Source organism: Sapajus apella, unplaced genomic scaffold (assembly GCF_009761245.1).
Source record: "Sapajus apella isolate SASKATOON/1434 unplaced genomic scaffold, GSC_monkey_1.0 scaffold62, whole genome shotgun sequence".
Classification (NCBI taxonomy): domain Eukaryota; kingdom Metazoa; phylum Chordata; class Mammalia; order Primates; family Cebidae; genus Sapajus; species Sapajus apella.
In genome coordinates this window covers 9,003,567-9,024,483 of record NW_022437002.1, presented here as the reverse complement: position 1 = coordinate 9,024,483, position 20,917 = coordinate 9,003,567, and the positions used below count along the sequence as shown (strand labels likewise).

Genomic DNA, 20,917 nt, shown 5'->3' with positions numbered 1-20,917 from the left:
TCTTGAACTGAGATGTGTGCAAATCCAGGGAAGAGCAGGGACTGGAACAGTTAACTCTGTCTGGGGAAGCCGTAGAAAGGATCACAAAAGAACTGACATTGAAGCTGGGTTTTGAAGCATAAGCAGAAATTCCCAATGGAGAAAAGGGTGCAGGAAGATCTAGGCATGAGGAAGATCGTGTAAATGTGCAAAGGCATGAAAGTAGATGGGCTGTTTGGGTTGAAGTGGAGACTGATGGAAGAGGTGGGGAGGGTGGGGAAGTCACAGGTCAGATAACATCAGAGAACAGATCAGGAGCTGGGCATGGTGGCTCATGCCTGTAATCCCAGCACTTTGGGAGGCCGAGGCAGATGGATCACTTGAGGTCAGGAGTTCAAGACCAGCCTGGCCAATATGGTGAAACCCTGTCTCTACTAAAAATACAAAAATTAGCTGGGCATGTGGTGCACACCTATAATCCTAGCTACTCGGGAGGCTGAGGCAGGAGAATTGCTTGAACCTGGGAGGCGGAGTTTGCAGTGAGCTGAGATCATGCTACTGGGTGACAGAGTGATACTCCATTTCAAAAACAAAACAAAACAAAACAAAAAACTAAAAACAAAAAAGAGAAGAGCCCATGCAGTGTGGTGTGCTCTTGAGGGTAAGAGAATGGGAGCCCAGCTGCTTGGATGCTAAGCCTGGTTCCACTCCTTACTAGTTGTGTCTCCATCCTCATCAGCAAAGTAGAAATAACAACAGTACCTACCTCAAAGGGCAGTTGCATGGATTAAAAGAATTGATACATGTAAAGTGCCTAGAATGGTGCCTAACATGTAGTAAGCCTGCATTGTGTTTTTTCTCCCCTTCAAGGCTGGGAGGATCTTATAGGGGAGATCCCCCTTCTGTGTCCCCCAAGTCCCCAAGTGCCTCTGCTTATGATTTGTTTCTATGGCTATCCCACCCTAAGACACTTGTCCAGGAGCCATTAGAGGGTTTTGGGCAGAAGAACAGCACCCCCCGCAACTTTGTATTTTGCATTTTGGAAAGGTCCTTCCAACAGTGGCTGAGACACAGTGTATCTCTGTCTTAATCCATTTTGTACTATTATAACAGAATACCAGAACCTTGGTAATCTATAAAGAGCAGAAATTTCTTTCTTCCCATTCTGGAGGCTGAGAAATTCAAGACTGAGGGGCTGGTATCTGGCAAGGGCCCTCATGGTGTGTCATTCCACAGAGGAAGTGGGAATAGCAGGAGAGCGGGGAGTGGCAAGGGAGAGAGGAATTTGCTTTATAACGAGACCACCGTCATGATAACAAACCCATTCCCAAGACAGATAGGGACAAGGATCCATTCCCAATCACCTCCTTTGGTCCCACCTGTCAACAATATTGCATTGGGGATTAAATTTCCAACATGTGCACTTGGAGGACGTATTCAAACCACACCAGTCCCCGAGCACCACTGTCCCAGAATCACCCAGGGAACGTGTTGAATTACGTATTCCCAAACTCTGTCTCAGAATTACTGCATCAAAGTCCTCCAGATCAGTGGTCATACTGAATATTTTTGAGACAATGGAACTGTTCTAAAATTGGATTGTCGTGTTGGGTGCACAAGTCTGCAAATTTACTTAAAACCATTAAGTTGTACAGTTTAAATGGATGAAGTTTATGGTATGTAAATGACACTGCAATAATGCCCTCTTTATAGAAGTCCCCCAGGTGATCCTAGTAAGACAACACAGCCTTGGACGTGGAGTGGGGCTGGGGAGGGGAAGTCAGAGCCAGGCTGCGGGACTGGTGGGTGCTGTGGGGAAAGGACAGAGATGGTAGATCCTGCAGGAGCAAGTCCAGTGCTTGCCTGGATTTGAGGCTGCTTCCCTGGGCTTAAACTCCTGTCTCATCTTGATCAAGGAAGCCACTAGATTTTGCTGAGAGCTCTCCCTCATCTGGACTCCCACAGTGCCCACATCTGCTTGCCAGAACGACACTTGTCCCAGTATGCAGAGTGCTCTGTTTCCAGGCCTGGCTCTCCAGGTGTCCTGTGAGCTCCTCAAAAGTGAGGACACAGAGCTGAGCAGAGTAGGTGGTTCCTGAACACACACTGGGTGCTCTGGGAATGCACCATCCCTGGCTTCCTGGGTACTGTGTGGCTGATGCTTCAGGACCTAGGTGGGGCCTCAGGGACCTGGCCCCACAAATGTTCTCTCAGGAGTAGATGAGCAGATGCTAAGCTTGGCCTTCAACTCTTGGTTGCTTCAGCGGCTATTCTTGGCAAAACATGTCATCTCCTCCTCCTCCTCCTATTCCTCCACCCACCATCAGCCTTCATTTGTGCTTTTTCTCCCCTTCAAGGCTGGGAGCTGCTTATGGAGGAGATTCCCTTTCCTTGTCCCCAAGTCCTCAACTTTGTTCCTTCTGCTCTTCTCTGAGTCCTTATAACTCCTACCCATCTGCCTCCAACTTTGGTCTCCTCCTTTGGATATGACCCTTAGTTTGTCCTCTGTCCCCTGTATGGGTTCTCAAGTCCTCATCCAACCCCTCAAACCCTACGCATATTCCCTTTGTTTTTCTCTGAGTCCTCATGATCTCTACCCGCATCCCTTCTGCCCCTGCCTGTACCCTTCAGAGTCTCCCATTTGTCCCCTTGGATTTTCCCTATGACCCTACAGCCCTCCTGTGCCAGCTCGGTCCCTCCTAGTCCCCCTGTGACAGTGGGTTACCAGAAATCCTTAAAAAAAATCATAATGGCATGGTTGAGGGAAACAACTGGGTAGATTTTTGAAACTAGCTTGAAATGTGTTTGGTATAAGTGTCTAGAAAATTGTTTCTATCTTTCACTCAATAGTATGTATGCTTGTGGACTCAGGACCAGCCCCAAACTTCCCACCACAGGCTGCAGAATTCTTGTCCATACCCCCCCTGCCTGTATGTTCTGGCTTCTGGCCACAGAAGCATAAATTAGGAAGATAGCGACCATCTAGCTGGGGACTCCTTGGAGCATGTCCTGCCCAGTGGGCCCTCTGGGGTAAGGGCGGGGGTGTGCCTGGGAGAGGAGTCCTGTAAAAAGCCATCAGTGACCCCATCCCAGCTGCCCCTTCATGCTCCTCTCTTCCCTGGGCAGTGAGGCCACCATCAATGGGCCAAGTGCCCTGACCTGAAGCATAGGGAGCCTCCTGTCCTTTTGACAGGGAGGGCCCCTGGCCATGCTGGATTCCCTCCTGTCCCTGAAGAATGGCTATCAGACACTTATTCTCCATCTGCATCCCCTGGCTGCCATCTGTCTTCAGTCTCTGAGCTTCTCTGAGTGTCCTGGTGCTTGGAAGGGATGTGTGTGCAAGATTGAGAGCAAAGGGACTCGGCTGGCTGAGTGAACAGAATGAAATGAAGCCAACTCCGAGAAAGGAGGCTCTGGCCATGGGCACCTGTCCCGGTTCGTTTACTCAACCCAACAAAACCCAGGTGGAGGGCCGGAACCTGGGATTAACTGATTGGCAGAACTGGGATCCCTGCCGCACGGTCCCCCTGCTGCCTCAGAGATAACACAGAGCTGAGGCTGGCTCCCACCGCCAAGCTGCTTCCATCCCCCACCCAGACTCCGGCCCAAGCCTCCTCTCCCGGCTGCCTGCCTCCACAGCTGCATTCCTTCTGCACGCAGGGAGACACAGCAGCACTCAGCAGCCAGGCCTAGGAGTTGCCTCTGAGTCCTCGGTGTGCCAGCCCCTCACCTCCTGCCCCAGGGCTTCTGAAGGGTCCTAGTTCTGGGAAGCTCTGGGAGGGAGTGTCCTTCTTTTTAAATGGATCCTCCTGAGTTGTACCCTCAGGTCAGATGCTGGGCAAGTTCTCTGGCGATGGGCAGATCCTGGAGAGAGATGCAGAGAGAATTAGGGAATATCACCAAGGTCAGACCAAGAGGAAGCCAAGGTGGTAGGAGTGAGGGCTTGCTAGGGAGGAGGGATCCTGGAGAAATCTCAAAATCTGACAGCAGGTTTGGGGTGCAAGTCACAGGGTTTCCTTCCCCTAAGGCAGCCAGCTACCCAGTCTGCTGGATGAACACAAAGACCTACGACTCAGCAGCCCCACAGCTTCTGCGGACCCGGTCCATGTGGTTGGGGGTGGGGGAGAGTAGAGGAGCAGCCTGACATGTGTCAGTCTTTCTGAGCCTTCCCCACCCCACTCACATGCAGCCTGGTGAACCTGGAAGCCAGGGATCCATCTTAGAGTGTGTGTGTGTGTGTGTGTGTGTGTGTGCGTGCAAACATGCTGTTCTTCCTACCGGAGGAGGAAGGAGACAGTTCCCCCCAGGCTTTCCTTAGGAGTCTGACACTTGCAAGCAGCAGAGACAGTTGATTGCTAAGTGTGACATGCCCTTACAATGTGCCAGGCACCGTTCTAAGCACATCACATGTATTACCTCATTTAATCCTCACAACAGCACTGCAGGGCAGATACTATTATTATCCCCATTTTATAGACAGGAAACAGGCATAGAAATCAGGTAAACTGCGCTGGGATGCTCAGCTGGTAAGAGGCAGAGCTGATTTGAAGCCAGGCGGTCTGGCTGCAGAGTTCATGCTTTCCCCAGTCGTGGGTGGATGTTGGTAGTTCTTTGTGTTTGTATGGGTGTGTGTGTGCAGTAGTATGGGCATGTACCTGTACTGGTATGCTTGTGTGTGTACAGGCACAGCACCGGGGACAGGTGCCCATTCATGCCCAGCTCCCTTCAATGAAATCTAAAGCAATTTCCCCCTTTTCCTTTCCACAAGGAGCCTGTAGCTCTCCCCTGCCCAGGCTGCCTCTGCCTCTTAGCAGTTCATGAAGCTGGTGCTCAGCCTCTCTGCCCCATTGCCAGGAAGAAGAACAGCAACAAAGCAAGGCTAATCTGGACACAGAGGTGCTGAGGTGTGGGGTGGGCTTGAGTCCTAGCACTGCTGCAGCCGGCATTCTGACAACCCCAGCCCCATTCTGGGCTAAACACCAAGTACTTTCTCCAACATTTGGTGGTTTCTGGAAAATCTTATCTCCCTGAAGCAAGGCAGGACCGGGGCGGTATCCTTAGGGGTCTGCTGTTCCTCCAGGCTGGGGCCAGGAGTGTCCTGACCAAGGCCCACATCTGGCATCAGGAGGAGGGAGGAACCCAGTGCCCACTCCCCTCTGGACCTGGGGCAGGGGGGTAGCATCCCCTCCCATTGCCTCTGTCTCCATCTCCCCCTGGCTCTTCCTCTCGAGTGTCCGGGACACATGCTCATCTCCACTCCAAGCCTGGCTGTCTGCCGCCTTGCCTGTCTTGCGGGCAGAGAAGCACCATACCTGTGTGCCAGAGAGGCACAGGTGCGCCTGTGCAACTCACACAGTGTACCACCTACTGGAATCTTGGCGGAGGGCGGACTTGGGATGGGATCCACGGGAGAGACAGTCTGTGGCATAATTAAGAGGGAGCAAAACACAAAACAAAACAATGTTTTCCTTCCTCTCTCTTTTCTGCCACTTGCCCTAATTATTTTCCCACTTTAAAATTCTACATCAACTTTAATTAAGCTGGCCTCGGGCAGGGAAGTCTGGCAAACTTGGAGAAGTTCACTTGTTTATTTTCTTATCACTGAGTGATTGGATTTTCAAGGATCACTCTGTCTCTCTCTGTGTGTCTCTCTAAGGAGGGATGATGGCACCCTCCTGGCCATAGGGGAACAGGTGCAGCCGAGAACTGGCTCACTGAAGCCTCCAAGGGTGGCACTTCGCTACCAAAATCTATTGTTGGCTAATGCACGCTCTAGTTTTGTCTCCCCTCCCCCCACCACTCCCTGCAAGGTCAGGGATCCAGGGTAGCAGTTGTTAAGCAGTGGAGACACTGCTGGACTGGGAATTTGGTCACTTGGGTCAGAAGCTGTTTGCCACTTACTTTTTGGGCAGGACTCATTCATCTAGTCATTCATTCATTCACTTTTTAATTCATTTGCTCATTCTTTCATGTTACCTCATTTATTCATTCTTGCATTCATTCATGCATTTGTTCTCTCCCATTCATCTGAGCAACAATACGAGCTTACTTCTGCCCTCCCCAGCAATATTCGACTCCTCTGAGCCCATTTCTTCCCTCCTGCATCCCTGAGTTGTTCCAAAAACAAAAAGAGATGATGCAAGTGGAAGCCAGGATGGCTCTTGGCTCAGTCAGGTGGTACCTTGGATACCTCAATGTTACACCCATCACCAGACATGGAATCTGGGTCTTTGTGGGCCTTGATCCCTGTTAGTGGGACAAATGCCCAGACCCTCTCCAGGGTCAGGGATGTTAGCAGAATTTCATCAGCAAGTGGAGGATGTGAGAGCGGGGCTCTGAAGAAACCAGGATGCTGGGTGGCTGGCAGGGGCAGCAATGTCTGAGGCTCAGCCCCAAGGTGTCTGAGGACAGAAGGAGCCGGTGAGTGTCTTTTCTGGGTGTGGTGAGGGGGCAGTGCATGAGGGAGAGTGAATGAGCCAGTGAGTGGGTGAATGTGTGAGTGGGTGACCAAGCAGAGGATCAAAAGTAAATGAGTGAATAGATGGCTAAGCCAATGAATGAATGGATGAGTGAATAATAAGCAAGCAGATGAATGTGAGTGAGTGAATGAGAAAATGTGTGAGGGAGCATGTGAGCAAATAAGCAAAATTAGTGGATGAATAAATGAACGAGTGGGTCATGGAGGGACTGGAAGAATTAATCAGAGAATGATTGAATGGTGAGTAGATGAATGAGTAAGGGACTGAGTAAATGAGTGAATGAACATGTGAATGATTGCATGGATGAAAATACATGGATGATCCTATGCATAGATGAATGAGTGAATGGATGTGACGGAATGAATTAGTACATGAATAAATTAATTAAGAAATGGATGAGTGAGTGAGTGAGCAAGTAACTTTGGTTCCCACCCCTGGTGCTGAAGAAAGGGGGCCAGGAGGTGCTGGTTTCTCCCCACCCTGCTCCTCAAACGGCAGCAGACCCCCCTCTGCTTCCAGCCCATCAGCTTCTGTTCCATTGTGTATAGATACAAATGGGGTTGCTGCGTATCCTTTACTCCTCCTGCAGAACCGCACCCGAACTATTGAAACGCAGATGTCGGTGAAATAAAGCATCTCCGGTGGCTTGTCTACCCGTATCCCTCACCGCTGAGAAATAACTCACGGCAGCGGGTTAAGCTGACAATAAACACAGGAATTGACTTCAGTAGGAATGAGCTTGCCTGGCTGTTGACAAATATCTAAGGTGATGCAACCTTCGCTGGGCTTATTGCTTGCTCAGGTGGCAGCCTCGCTGTGCTGCTCCCTTGGGACTGGGATGAGGGACAAAGGCCCCAGGGTGATGAAAGAGTCCCTGTCCCTGAGCCAAAAGGCAGGTCGAAGTGTCCTGCAAACGGCTGGGGCGTGGCTTTTGTGGTGAGCACGCACTTTGCCATTGAGAAAATACCGTGCAATAGAGTAGGCAGTGGGAAAGGTCTCTTCTCTTCCCTCCCTGCTTGAGCAGTTGGCAAAGATCAGGCAAGGGCCGGCAGCTGCCTTCCTGTAATCCTGGCCCCGCTCTGGGGTGAGATGGGGCAAGGGAGCCCCTCCCCCATTCTCACCAAGGCACCCCTGGTGCAGGCTTGTAGAGCAGCCTGGCCCCAAGGTAGGACACTTAGGGGAGTGGCCAAAGCCCCAGGGCTTCAGCGTCCAGCCACCGCCAGCAGCCAGCCTGCTGGGTAGCAGGAAGGGAGCTGAAGGTAGGCAGGCCTCGGCAGAGGGCACTCACGTCCTAGGAATCTGCACTCAGCCACTGCACGCTCTACTCCGTGGTTTCCCAGGGAAGCAGAGATCATGAATCTCGGTAACTCGAGCTCGGGGCCTCATCACTCACCGCGATTGTGGGGGATTGAGAGCCAGAGCGGAGCAGTCTAAACAAAACGCACGCACAGGGGACTCCTCCAAAGAGCACCACCACCTCTGGGGGCCCCTCGTTCCTCACCAGAAGTAGCTGGGGAGGGGTGGAGGGAGGAGGCCAGGGAGGGGGCTGGGAGTCTCGGGGGGTTATTCCTGGGAACCCTACCCTCACCCCCCACCTGTGAGCCAGTGGGAGACATGAATCTCGCTGGCAGCAACTCCGGGCCAGCTCAGCCGTTTTCAGGGATGTTAATGAAATGCGGGAGCACTTGTCCTTTCAGACAGCGGCTCCTTTTATTTGGGAATGAAAAGCTGCATTAGTCTGAATGAGGTTTGGAGGCCTCATAAATCCGGCGCTGGCTGCCTCGTGGGGGAGCAGGGAGCCGAGGCCTGGCTGGTGGGTAGACTTGTTTACCAACAATGCGAAAAGCTAGGATTGGGGGCTCCCAATGGCCCGGAGGAGATGCGGCTGGAGATAGCGCCAGCCCTGGTGCCTGCTGGTGGCGGGGCAGCCTGGAGAGGCCTGTCATGCTGCCAGAGGGCTGCAGGTTTCTCCTCATGAGTTAGGGACGACTGGGCTCCCCAGTCTGCCCATAAAGTCTCTGAATCCTATTCTGCTCTCAGCTTTCCACAGCAGGCAGCCCCAGTGGGGCTCTGCAGGGGAGTGTTGAGAATTGGCCCCTACCGCCCGTCCCCTACTCAGCCCAGATGGTAGAGGACAGGGTTAATCCTGTGAATTCAGGAGTCTGCTGAGCCTGTATATGAACCTCGACACCTCACCCACGGGGGCCTGGCAAATGCTGATGCCCAATACATTTTAGAAGAAAGAAAGAAGGAAGGAAGGAGGGAAGGAGGGAAGGAAGGAGGGAGGGAGGAAGAACGGAGGGAAGAAAGAAAGGTCACATGGCAGCTGTGTGACTTTGGACCTCTTACTTAACCCCTCTGAGGCTCAGTCTTTATCTGTAAAATGGATTTGTTATTTTAAACAAAGATCCTATCACAGTGGGTGTGGCGAGGAAGAGGTGAAGTGATGCGTGCAACATAGTGAGTATATTGTCTGGACCATAAAAACATGTCATAAATACTGGGGGTCATTGTGGGGATCGTCACTGTTGTTTCTGTTCTTGCAATGCATCCCACCCTCCCCCAGACTGGCAGGGAACATGCTGCTGTTAGTTTTGGGGAAACCTCTGTGTTAACAAAATGACTCGCTGCCAGGTCAAGAGAAAGGCCCAGCCTAAGGCTGGGGACAGCAGCTTCCCTCTGGCCCCAGGGTTCCAGCTGCCTTCCAAGTCCAGAGACTGGGCCCCATAGCCTCTGCAGCTGGGAGGCTGTTTCCCACCGCAGCCCTACGTGGCAGCAGAGAAAAAGCCTCCAACCGCAGCGTGCTGGGTAACTCCTGCCCACTCTGGGATGCAGGAGGAGCAGGCCCAGCCAGTGGGCCTACTTCCCTGGGCCACCGAAGGGGCTTGCAGGTGACAGAGCCACACTCTCGCCCTCTGGGGGCCTCAGCATCCACCTCTGCCTTCCTTTGCTTTTCTAGTACCACTTTCATGCTAGCTTTTTTTGGAGGCTGTGGCTTCTCCTCCTGCCCTCCTCTCCTTATCCTTTCCGTCTGCTGGCCTCGGACCTGCTCCCTCCTGGCAGCCACACCTCTACCTTTCTGCTTCTCCAGTTCCCTGCCAAGCCACTTGCAGGCTGCCTGCAGAACAACTCAGGCAGAATGAGCATCCAGGAGCTCCCCTTGCCTGTCCCCAGACCAGCCTTGGGCAATGCCTTTTTAGCCCTGCATCCTTGGCCTCAAGTTCGGGTCTCTTTCCCTTTCTCTATCAGCTCGCAGGAATTTTCTTCCTTAGAGAACAGCCAGGGCTTTTGGTTTCTTGGGGCAACCAAACCAGCTGCGAAGGCTGATAGGCAGGTGATGGGGAGGGGCGTGTCTTCAAGGAAGGGGCTCCCAGCTGTATCCCAGAGGGCCGGCCCTCTGCTCCCCTCTCCTGCACTTCCTCCTTACTCAATGGAGCCCTTACTCTCTATCAAGAGGTGGCAGCTGCTGCTTCCCTATCTCTGGTCTGAGTGTCCTTCCCTCTGATCCTCGGGCAACATTTTCCAGTGGCTGCTTGGGAAACCAGGCGCTCCTGCTCCAGGGCGAGAGAGGCCCAGCTTTGGCAGAGACAGACACCCGGTAACCGTTTGCTGGATTTTCGAGGATGTCCTCGGGACAGGCACACAGCTTTGTGTTCTTTTGTGAGGAGCCCAGGGAGGCTCTCCTCCCTACAGCCACAGTGGCCTCCGCCTCAGGTGGGAGGGCATCCCCTCCTAATTGGCAGGATTGGCCACACTGAGATATTCACATCCCCACGCAATGCCACTGGCCCCTGCACCCAGACAGGGAGGGGAAAAAAGAGAGAAATTAACAGGCGGATGAGAGCTCGGCTCATAGTATATTTGTAAGAAAATTAAAGATTTGCTCTTCAGATGTTGGAGGCCATGCTCTTACCAGACAGCTGGCAAATGGGAGAGATTGGAAACGATGGAATAGATCAAATTATTTAAATAAGAAAAATAAATTCACACACAGCCTAGCCGCTGCCCGGTGACAGATCCGTTTATTTATCTACTGTATCGGCACCGCTTTGTCTCTGTCAAAAAGGTCATTAAACTCGCCTAACTGCGTAATTCGCAGCCTCCTGCTCCAGCCTCGCTCCACAGCCCTTTCCTTCCCTCGACACCCAGCGCCACTTGAAAAAAAATTTATTATTGCTAATAAACAACGTTGTTTTTCTTTTCAACCCCTTTAGCTTGCTCCCCCACGGATCCTACTCCATCCCACGACAAATTAGTTTCTCTTTATTCTTTCTCAGGAGAATGAGGGAGGGGACACCAGTCCCTCCTGCACAGTTAGGAGAGAGGACTGAGAGGGAGTGTGCCCGGCGCACAAGCCCCCCTGCATCTAAGGCCTAAGGCGAGAGCGATCTTCCTCCTCCGCAGCCCCAGGACCCCTCGCGTGCGCGATCAAGTCCAGCTTCCCACAGCAGGGGGTCTGGCTTGGGTTCTCCCACCCCTACAGACTCCCGCAGCTTCCCAGGCCCAGCGTAGACAAGACTCCCGCAGCTTCCCAGGCCCAGCGTAGACAATTTTCTTATTCTGCTTCTCCGAACCCCTAGCTCCAACTCTGCTCCCGGGAGGAATGGGGTTGGGGAGGGAAGCCGGTTCCCGGGTCGGTCTCCCGCTGCCGCCGCCGTCCAGCCAGCTCCCGCCGCGTGGGAGCTACGAGGCCAGACTCCGCAGACGGCAGGCTCCCGGCCTCGCTGCTCCCGGAGGGCGCGTCTCCTCCAGCTGGTCCGGCCCCTGGGCTGCCGCCGTCTCCCAGCTCGCGGTGCCAGCTCTCGCGCTCCACGCCTGGCTCCCGGGCTCCGTGCCCTCGCAGTGGAAGGGACTGGGGCCGGCGGGGCCGATGGGGACGTCTGGGAAGCGAGGAGAGTCCTCGTTCTCCGGGCGTTCCCCCGCGCGGGGGCCAGGGTCCCTTTCCCCGCCCTCCGCGCAGGTGTGAGCGCCCGAGTGTGCGCTTCGGCGGGTGTGAGTGTGAAGTGTGTGTGCGCGGGGGACTGCGCGGAGGGAGCGCGGGCGGCGGGCGGCGCGGGAGGCGGGAGGTAGGGCGCGGGGGAGGGGGCTGGGAGGGAGAGTGTGCGCGCGTGCAACTCCACTCCGGGGCTTTGTGCGAGCCCGGGCGATAGCATCGGCGGCGGCTGGAGGAGGAGCGGCCGGAGACGCGTGCTGCCCGCCCGCCAGCGCCGGGCAGCCGGGGCAGGTGGGAGCCCGCGCGGGAGCCAAGCCGACGCGAGTCGGAGCCGCAGCCGAGTCCGAACGGAGCCCGGGCGGATCCCAGGAGCCTTGCTCGCGGGCAGCCCGTGGGCGGCAGCCAGGCAGGGCGGGCGCCGGCGGGGCGGCCCCCCAGTAAGATGTGCGCGGCGCCGCGGGGCGCCCCCCACTCGCAGCGGCGCTCGGGAGCCGGGCGGCTGGGCCAGGCGGCGCCTTCGGGGCTGCTGCGCGCCCGCGCCTAGAGCTGCCGCCCCAGGGAGCCCGCCACGGCCGCGCCCCGGGCACGCTCGGCGGCGCCCAACGATGACCGCTCCCTGGCGGCGCCGCCGGAGTCTGGTTTGGGAATACTGGGCCGGGCTCCTCGTGTGCGCCTTCTGGATCCCGGACTCGCACGGGATGCCCCACGTCATCCGGATCGGTAAGGGCTCCCTGGAGCTGGGGGTCTTCGTGCGCCCGGGTTGGGGAGGGAATTGGCGGGGGGAGGGTGGCCTCCGAACGCGTTCCCGAGAGATTTTTCCTAACCTTTCTCCGGGCTACAGAGCTGGTGACCACTAGGAGCTCGTCCCGGTGAGGACAAAGTTCCAGAGTCGGGGTCACGGGCCTTACTTATTGGGGAGAAGGCCGCCGGGCCGCATCGGGCAAGGGGTGCTTGGCGCGCTCCTGGGAGGTCAGACCCGGCCGAGTGTGGCGAAGGTTTCCAGTGCGATCCCGAGTCGCGGGCGCATCTCGCGGCGACTGCCAGCATGAAAGGCAGTCAACCGAGTTCTGCGATCGGGCTTCTCCGAGGAGTGGGAACCCTGGGGAAGGCGCCAACTTCTCTCCTCTCCCCTCCTCGCTCCCCGCGGGTCCCTCGTCCCACCTCGGGCAGAGCTCGAGCGGCCTCGGCGGGGTCGCAGGGCACCGATTAGCATGACGAGAGAAGTGGTCTTCTGTCCCAGTGGCCGCCCTTGGCCTCAGTGGCCCTGATTCAGCCCCGTGCCATGGGGCGGGGGTGGGGGAAAAAGCCGGTCCCTCGGGGCCGAGGCCTCTCTCCCGCCCAGGGCAGCGCAGGTAAACGGAAGGGAGCCCTGGAGGCCGCCCAGAGCGGTCCAGAGCTGCCCGGGCAGGCGGCCCAGGGACGCCGGCGGTTTTTAAAGTTAGCCCAAATCCCTCCGCAGCTGGCTGCGGCTGGCGGGGCTGCGCGCGGCTTTCCGAGGCTCCGGCTTCTCAGCGTATCTTTTCGCCCAAGACTCTTACTCCGGGCTTTAACTTTGTTGTGGCCGCCCAAGGCACCCTGCGGGCCTGAGCGCCGCGCTGGTCCCGGGCCTGCGACCGGCGGGGCTGGGCCTGGCAGCGCTACGCCGGAACCTCCATCACCACGGCCCCTGCGCCCGCCGCCAGGCAGGAGACCTGGGCCGCCTGGGTTCACTCGGCGCCAGCACCAGTGTCTGCCATGAGGCGAGCCGGAGTCCGCCGAGCCATGGCCACCTTCCTCATCTGCAACTCTTCTCCAGGGCGGATCTTGGGCTGCCAGCGGCGTGAAAGAGGTGCCGGAACCGGTGTCGGGCTTGGTTTCCGTACTTGAGATTTTCCTGGAGGCAGCCAGAAACCTGGCGGGTGGGTCTCCTCCCTGGCGGCCGCTGGGAACCCGGACCCTCTTGAACTCCTATGTGGATGGGGCAGAGCACAGTTCTCAGCTCTGCCCACGCTGATATCTTTCAGTCCATGCCCAGGACCCTGGCAAGCAAACACCGGCACCGGAGGCTGAGGAGGCCAGGCACGGGAGGGGACTCAGGGGACAGCCCTTATGGTCAGGCTTAACCCTTTGCAGCCCAGGCTGCTCCTGACAACCGAAATGTCTTCTATCCCTGTGCCTTTGCGTGCCCCGAGCCCAGCTTGGCACCATTCCAGGGTCAGGCAGCCCCCTCCCCCCCAGTAATGGACCAGCACTTCCTTTATTCCCTGTTTCCTCCCCTCTGCTTTTTTTTGAGGAGGGTGCTGCGTCGTAGGGTGTCCTTGGGGGAAAGGGGGGGCACTGAGAGGATGTTATCTGCCCATCACATGAATTGCAGCTCCCTCTTCCTTGGTCCTTCCTCCACAGGGGTGGGATGGGTGTGCTCCCAGTTCAGCCTCAGGGCTAGAAGTCTTTGGAGGCCAAGAAAGACAGGCTCCTGTGAGGGCAGCCCCAGAGGGATAACTGGGAAGGTGCAGCATGATGTATCCTTACTGTGAAATTGAATGGGGTAGAGAGTTCCTCCCAACCCTTAGGAAGAGCATCCCCATGTCGGCCCGCCGTTTCTTGGGTTCAGCGTGTAATAATGCAATTAAAGGATGGCAGAGCCGTCCTCTCTTCTAAGCTTCTTCGTATTAAGCCCCAGGATTAATTAGCATGTCAGCCCAGGCCGTTTATATCCAAGAGCCCTGCCCCATTTGATTCTCAGCCCATGGACCGGGGTGTTGTGCCTGCGCCAAACGTGACCACCAGAGCTGTGCCAGCTTGGGCGGAGGATGGGAGGACTCTGAGGCCTCTGGGCTACTCTGAGCCTCCTGGGAAGCTGAATTTCTGTCCTTTTGAGCCCCTGCTCAAACCCCAGCTGGATCCAGGAAGCTACAGTGGAAGTGGACAGAGAACGAGGGCGAGAGAAAGAGAACGAGGGCGAGAGACGAGAGAGAAAAAGAGAGAATCTCATGCTAAAACCCAAACACACTGCCTTGGCTGGGCCCGGTGCCATCTCCCTTTTCCCATCACCCCCCCCACCCCTGGGATCTCAGGGCTCTGACTGGGGCTATAAGAAATGAGGCCCTCTGGAGTATGCTGGGTGCTTCTGGTTCTCAAGACTGGTGCCTGAGCCAGCTGAGCTTGAAGCTGAATCCTTCTCCAGAAGCCAGGCGTCGCCGAGCACCCGCCCAGAGGGGGTTTTCCTGCAGGTGTGAGAGGGGCTTTCTGGGCTGGGGAGCACTGTACCCGCCCCCTCTCTTTGTGCCTCTTTTGGGGGCTGAAATTTCCTCTTAGAAAAGGAGATGGATAGCTCGGCAGTGTGACAGAGTGTTCAAACAATCCGTCTTGAATAGATGAATTGCATTGCTCTGTCTTTTTGTAATTGTGTCTATCAGAGGGAGAGGTCAAGGCATTGATTGCTTGGATGGTTTGCAAGTAACAAAAGAGAGTGAGGGAGAGAGCAAGGGAGAGAGAATAATTGGATTGTAGTCTGCGGGAAAAAATGATCATTGATTATTTTATGTGAATATGGGGAAGATGTATTCTGTGTATGATTATCAAATGTTGCTCATTGAAGGTTTTCAAGGCATAGTGTTTGGCATTTTATTATTATTATCATTGTTATTATTGTTTAGATGAATCCTGGTCTTAACTCATGGAAGGCAGTTTAATGCATGGACCCTCTCAGCCAAATGGGCTTCAGTGACCTCCCGTGGGGACCTGAATTTCCAGGTTGCATGACCCCAAAGCTGTAATGGAGGGGCTGCTGGGCTTGGAACCAGGAGGTCTAGGTTTTCTGCCACATCTGCCACCAATTTGTTGGGCCATTTTGATCAAATCACATCTCTCCCTGGCACCCCTGGCCTCAGTTTCTCCATCTGTAAACTATTTGGTTGGCCTTAATCGTTGGTATGTTCTGTGGTTTCAAAGTTCCCTTTAGTGCAGGCTGGCGGGCACTGTTATGCCTTGTAGGTGTCATGGTTCATTCTTCCCTCACGTTACTGACATATGTAGGATCGAGGGCCAGCCTGGAATTTGAAAAGGGAGCTAGACAGTGGTGGCAGCAGCTGGGGAAGCCTGGCCAGGTCTTTTGTGCATTGAGGAGCTCAAGTGGATGGTGATGATCTCCAACCAGCCAGTGGGGAGGTTTGAAGCCAAATGACTGCAGAGACATAAAGCAGGTGTGTGGGGGGCGGGGAGAGGGAAGGGTTGGCCCAGCTCTGGACTCGGAGCATCTACAGATAGAGCAGAACTGAGCTGCAAAGTGTTGAGTTTCCTGAATGTACAGGGGCCCAGCAGGCAACAGCAGCCCCTCCCTGGGGAGAGAAGCCCCCTCCCTCAGACTTCCCAAACCAGCCCCATCTATAACTCCTCTGATCGGTTCACCCAAATTATCCGAACATTCATCTCTTGAGTTTGGGAGCCGCTGTGTGTAAAACAATGAGAAATTTCTCGCAGTGACTGGTGATGCACTGAAACATCACTGCCTTGTAGGAGCAGACAGCAGCTGAATGAAGATCAATAGGGTTTTCCCCCCTGGAAGTAAATAGCTTCAGACAAGACCTGGGAGTGGCCCGCGGGGCCTTAGAGAGCATTAACTTGAGGAATTTCTAGCTCCACTTTTCAGCCCAGCTGCTGCTGTCAGCCCCAGCTTTCCTCCTTCTCAACTGGAGTTTAATGTTTTCCTGACGCCTACTTCGCGTTGCGCTAAACAGTCTTTCGACGTCAGGATGACCTAGGGTTTTTAGAGGTGGTTTATGCAAGGTCAGCCAGGCATCCTGGCCTCACTTCCAAGGTCGCCTGCATCCCCCTGTAGCCGGCAGGATGGCTGACTTCGGAAGTCTAGCTCATGTGCTGTTTTCAAAGGGCTTTGTGGGGTGGCTCTTCATCTGTGACCCCTCCAGGAATGCAAGCTGCCTCGCTGCTTTTAGGATCCTTTGTGGAGCCTGTGAGCCTTCCTGAATTCCCATGTTTTCGCAGGCATTCTCTGTCCCAGCCCCAGGAAACAGTCCCCTCCTCTCCCCGCCCCCACCACCGTAGGCAGTGGAACTACCCTTCCTCTTGAGAGAAGTAGAAGGCCATATGCAGGACAGACTGCAGGTCTGCTTCCTGGAGGGGGTTCTTTTAGGGGAAGACCTGTTTGATTTCAGTGACTGGGACTTTGTTTCTGGTCTGTTGAGGTGGCCCCTCCTTTACCTGCCACAGCACCTGCCCCTGTCTCTTCCTGCCGTAGGTACAGCCTGACTTGGGCTTGCCTTGCTTGCTCAGGACCTTCCAGAGGGAACTGAGAGAGCCGATGCTTCCCTCCACTGGGCAGCGCGGAGAGGAACTGGGGGGCCTCCCACATCCCGCCTGGCAACAGAGAGGACCGATGTTGCAGGAGCAGGGTCCTCCTTGAGGCTGGCACCCAGCAGGCACTCGCTTCTCCTCCAGAGGCCGGTATGGTAGAGCTGCAGCTCCGGACAGACAGATGCGCCAAGGGCTTGCCTGGCGCAGAAATGGAGCTGATGCAGATGGGGCTGGTGCCTTGGCCTCGGGTTTGGTTCCTGGAGTCGCTTTTCTCCCAGGTGCTGATTCTTCAGCAGCAGCACCAGAGGGCAGTGTGCCTGTGCTGAGATGGCCACCGCTGTGTCTCTTGCCTGGGGCCCCACCTGGGCCTGGAGCAAAATCAAAATAATGAAACAGCAATGACGACAACAATACGATGGCCCCAATTTATTGTGCAATTATTAACGTCTAAGTACTGTGCGAAATGCCTTTCAAACAATGACTCACAGTATGGGTAAATAGTAAGTGCTCAGTGAATGGAGCTGTAGGCCTTTTCTCTTCATCTAAGGTAGCCTTCACAACCCTACAGGTATTATCTCATTTTGCAGGTGAGGGAACTAAACTTGGTGGAGTCACTTGCCCAAGATCACACAGCCAGTGAGCTGTAGAAGTGGGATAAGAAGTGTGGTCTGTCTGCCTGTGGGTCCTGTGCTTTTAGCTGGCTGTGCAGTCTGGAGATGGAAAGAAACAGTTTTTAAAGAGGCTGACTGCAGTGCCCCTACTCTCACTCCCTGTTCTGGCTGCTGAGGGAGGTCTCACTGGCTGGGCTGTGTCGGTTCTGCTCTGGGAGGATGGCCATCTGGGCTCTGCCATGCTGAATTCCACCAGTTCGAGTTGTCAGTGTCAGACTGGCCTTGCTGATGAGCTGTGTGGCAGGTTTCCCTCCTCCAGGACACAGGTGTGGGTGGTCGTTTCCAGCCTCCCCACCAACACGCATCTTTCCCTTATTACCTCCCACATTGTCCTGGCTTCTGGACTCTGCTCGAGGCTTTAATCCAAGCCCTAAATAAAGGATGGATTCACCCTTGGGTGAGGCCAATTCACTTACAGGGATCCCTCGGTTCTGGGATCTCCAGTCTACATGTCCCTGATGGAGCCGCCAGGCTGTCCTCAAAGGCACTGTCAAAGCCTTGGGGAAACCCAAGGGCCCTGTGTCTGTGTCTCCTTCACCTCCATCCTCCTCAGCCAGCAACCTGGAAAGAGAAGGCGGTGGGAGAATTAGCCCTCTTTGTTATTCCTTTCCTCCCTCACCTCCCTTTTTCTTCCTCAGTCGTGTTCCTTCTTGCCAACATCCCTTCAAGGCTAATAGGTTTTATGGTCGTTTTATTTTTACGCAGAAGTCACATCCTGACCTTCTAAATAGGGCCTGCTGCTGCTGGGTCCTGAAATATGTGTTGCTGTGTCATAGACACCGTGGGTGGGGTGTAGGGACCTGGGTACATGAGCCTTCCCAATCCACCATTTCCCCTTTAAGAGCAAAGGCAAAGGCAAATCCAGATTTGTTCTTTGTCTGTGGTGCTCCTTCTCCTAGGGGACCAGGGGAGCCGCCAGGGACTGAGCTGTGCTGGAAGTGAGGGAAGCTGCATTGCCCAAAGTCACTATAAAGGTGACAGATTTGGGACAGGCATGGTCAGAAGAGTCATGTTACTTTCCAGGACCTCCGTTTTCCCCATCTGTAAAATGGGGATAATACTGCCCATTGGGTTAAATAGGTGTGATGTCTCTTCAAAAAAGCATACATGCTGCTCAGAGTTGAGCATTTCTTTTTGCCCTTGGAGGAATCCATGTACAGGACTGAGAGTAAGGAGATGGTGGGGAGGCCTCCAGGGAGCCGACTTTAAGGAGGCCTTCAGATGAGGACCCTTTGCTTGCGCGTGACTGACCATGAGAGTGGGCATCTCCTTAAATCCTGGCCTTGGCCCAGTGTCTGAATTTGCTTCTGGAGTATGCGTTTCCTCCAGTTTCTCTTTGTGCTCCAGAGACAGATCCTAACTGATCATGATTTGGAGAGACGAGACTGGACTGAGGGCCAGGGGACTGGATTTGAGAACAACAGGCTGTTCAGATTTTCTTTTGTCTCTCATAGTCACGTTTCATAGCAGCCATGCCCCCAGAGCCCTCTGCCCTTCCTTCCTTTGTTTTTTTTCCTTTGGAAATCACCTCCAGGGTCCACACTGCCCCTCCCTCCTCACAGCTCAGCTGCCCAGATCCTTGTCCTTGCTTCCCTTGACCTTTACACCTTGTTTACCAGTAGTATTGACCTTGGCTGTGGTTACCTGGGGGCGAGTCGGTGTCTAGGCTTTTTCTAGTGCATGTGCGTCGTGCCTCCCCGCTAGGCAAGCAGCTACCCAAGGGTGTCTCAGGCCATCTCTTTCCCATCACTACGAAGAAACAGAATGATTTATTTTGGAATCAATAATATATTTCATTGATTCTAAGATGAGGTTTTTTTTTTTGCACATTTTCATATCTCTGACATCAACTCGTGCCTCACATGTCATGTCTAAGCTTACTTGCAGAATTTTTTCTTTCTTGGCACTCCAAGAAAGAATGGCATGTCTTGGGTCTGATGAAATGCAGCGGATCTATTTTTGAATGTGAGTCCAATGTGTACTTGCTGTGTGACCTTGGGGAAGTCACTGCACTGCCGAGCTTCCATTCCCCCATCTATAAACTAGAAGTATTAATGTTAGATTGAACCGTGTGCAGCTGTTGCTGGCCCACAAAAGTCTTGTGGTTGAACCTTACAGTACTGTCTGCAAAGGGTTATTGTGAGGATTACAGGAGATAAAGTATGTAAAGATCTTTGCATAGTCCCTGATGCTTAATAAATGTTAGGAGAAAAAAAAAAAGGTTCTCCAAGGGCGGGGCCCCATCTCCACTGACGCTGAGCTGTGAGGCTGTCTGCTTCTCATGTGCCCTTGGCTTTGTGCTAACCCTAGTGCCCCGTACTCCATGCAGCCTTGTACATGGCATTTGGATGATAGGATGGCCCTGCTGCTCACATACCCATGGGCCCTGCACTGGAGTTGGTGGGTCTAGCAGTCTGTGCCAATTACCCTTGTGCTAGGGAGCAAGAGAGGTACCCTGCCATGGCTGCTCCTAATGTCGGCTCCCAGATGCCGCCTGGCCCATCATTTATGGGATGCTTGTTCTTCCCTGATCTTGCAGCATTTTTGATTAAAATATATTTTGCATATGTTAAGAGCTGGGAAGATCCTGATTATGGAATGTTCTTGCTGGTCCAGAGAGTCCTGATCAGCCCTTCCCAGATGGGGGTACCATCTCGCCCCCTGCGCAGGCCGCTGGAGACTAGAGAGGGTCTGAGGCTGGAGGCCCTAGGGGATAGACACTTTAGCTCTCCTGGGAGACACCAGGTAATTCGGACAGAGGCAAAAGGCAGGGAGGAGAGAGTCCCCATGGTGATCATACAGATGGGAGATAATGAGATGGAGTGAGATCCAGGGGGAGTGGTGGCTTCGACTCCAGATCCTTTGGTGCCATGCTGAATGGTAGTTAAGGATAGCAGAGGGGGAAAAGCAGCAAGAAGGAGCTAAGATTCCGGTTTGTGTTGAGAGGGTTCCAATCCATAGGAGACAGTTAAGTCTTACACTATTAAAGGGACTGATGCAGACAGGCTGCAGATGGAAGGGGGTTTATAGCGTTCTCAGAACAACTGCAGGGATGAGCTCTTTAAATATGGGAATGAGGGAGACTTCTGCAAAGCTTTTCTGCATCTGCTTTGCAGAACTGAAATATGCTATTCCAAAAAGCTGCCCAATGGGGCGGAAAAGCAGGAGCGGGGAGCCAAGGACTTTCCAGGACTCTGGGCATCACGTTTCCTGTCTATGGTGAAGAATCAAAGAATCTAGGCTGAAAAGAATCCCAGGGGTCATTCTAGGCCTCCGGTTCTCAAATATTAGTATGTGCCAGAATCACCTGAAGCACTTGTTAAGATGCAGGTTGCTGGACCACATTCCCAGAGCTTCTGATTCCGTGAGTCTAGGGTGAGAGGTCTGAGTGCTTGCCTTTTTAATGGGTTCCCAGATCATGATGATGGAGCTTACCTGGGAAGCACACTTTGAGAACTGCTGTTCTGGGTCAGCGGAGGACCCTACTATATGCCGGTGGATAGCCAGTCTCTGGTTGAGTGCCGCCTGCAATGAGAAGCTCACCAATTGTAAGCCCCACCCATTTT

The 20,917-nt window shown here is 54.3% G+C and overlaps 1 protein-coding gene across 2 annotated transcripts in view; it reads left to right on the top strand.

The window, feature by feature from the left end:
* The first annotated feature begins 11,620 nt into the window (after positions 1 to 11,620).
* The window catches only part of GRIK3 (glutamate ionotropic receptor kainate type subunit 3), a 230,286-nt gene continuing 220,989 nt past the window's right edge, over positions 11,621 to 20,917 (top strand). Inside the window, exon 1 of one of the 2 annotated variants that reach the window (XM_032246979.1) lies at positions 11,621 to 12,111. In XM_032246979.1, coding sequence (XP_032102870.1) covers positions 11,997 to 12,111 — 115 coding nt within the window. In that variant the 5' untranslated portion in view covers positions 11,621 to 11,996. The remainder of the gene's footprint in view (positions 12,112 to 20,917) is intronic. The other variant, XM_032246980.1, reaches the window with a different exon arrangement.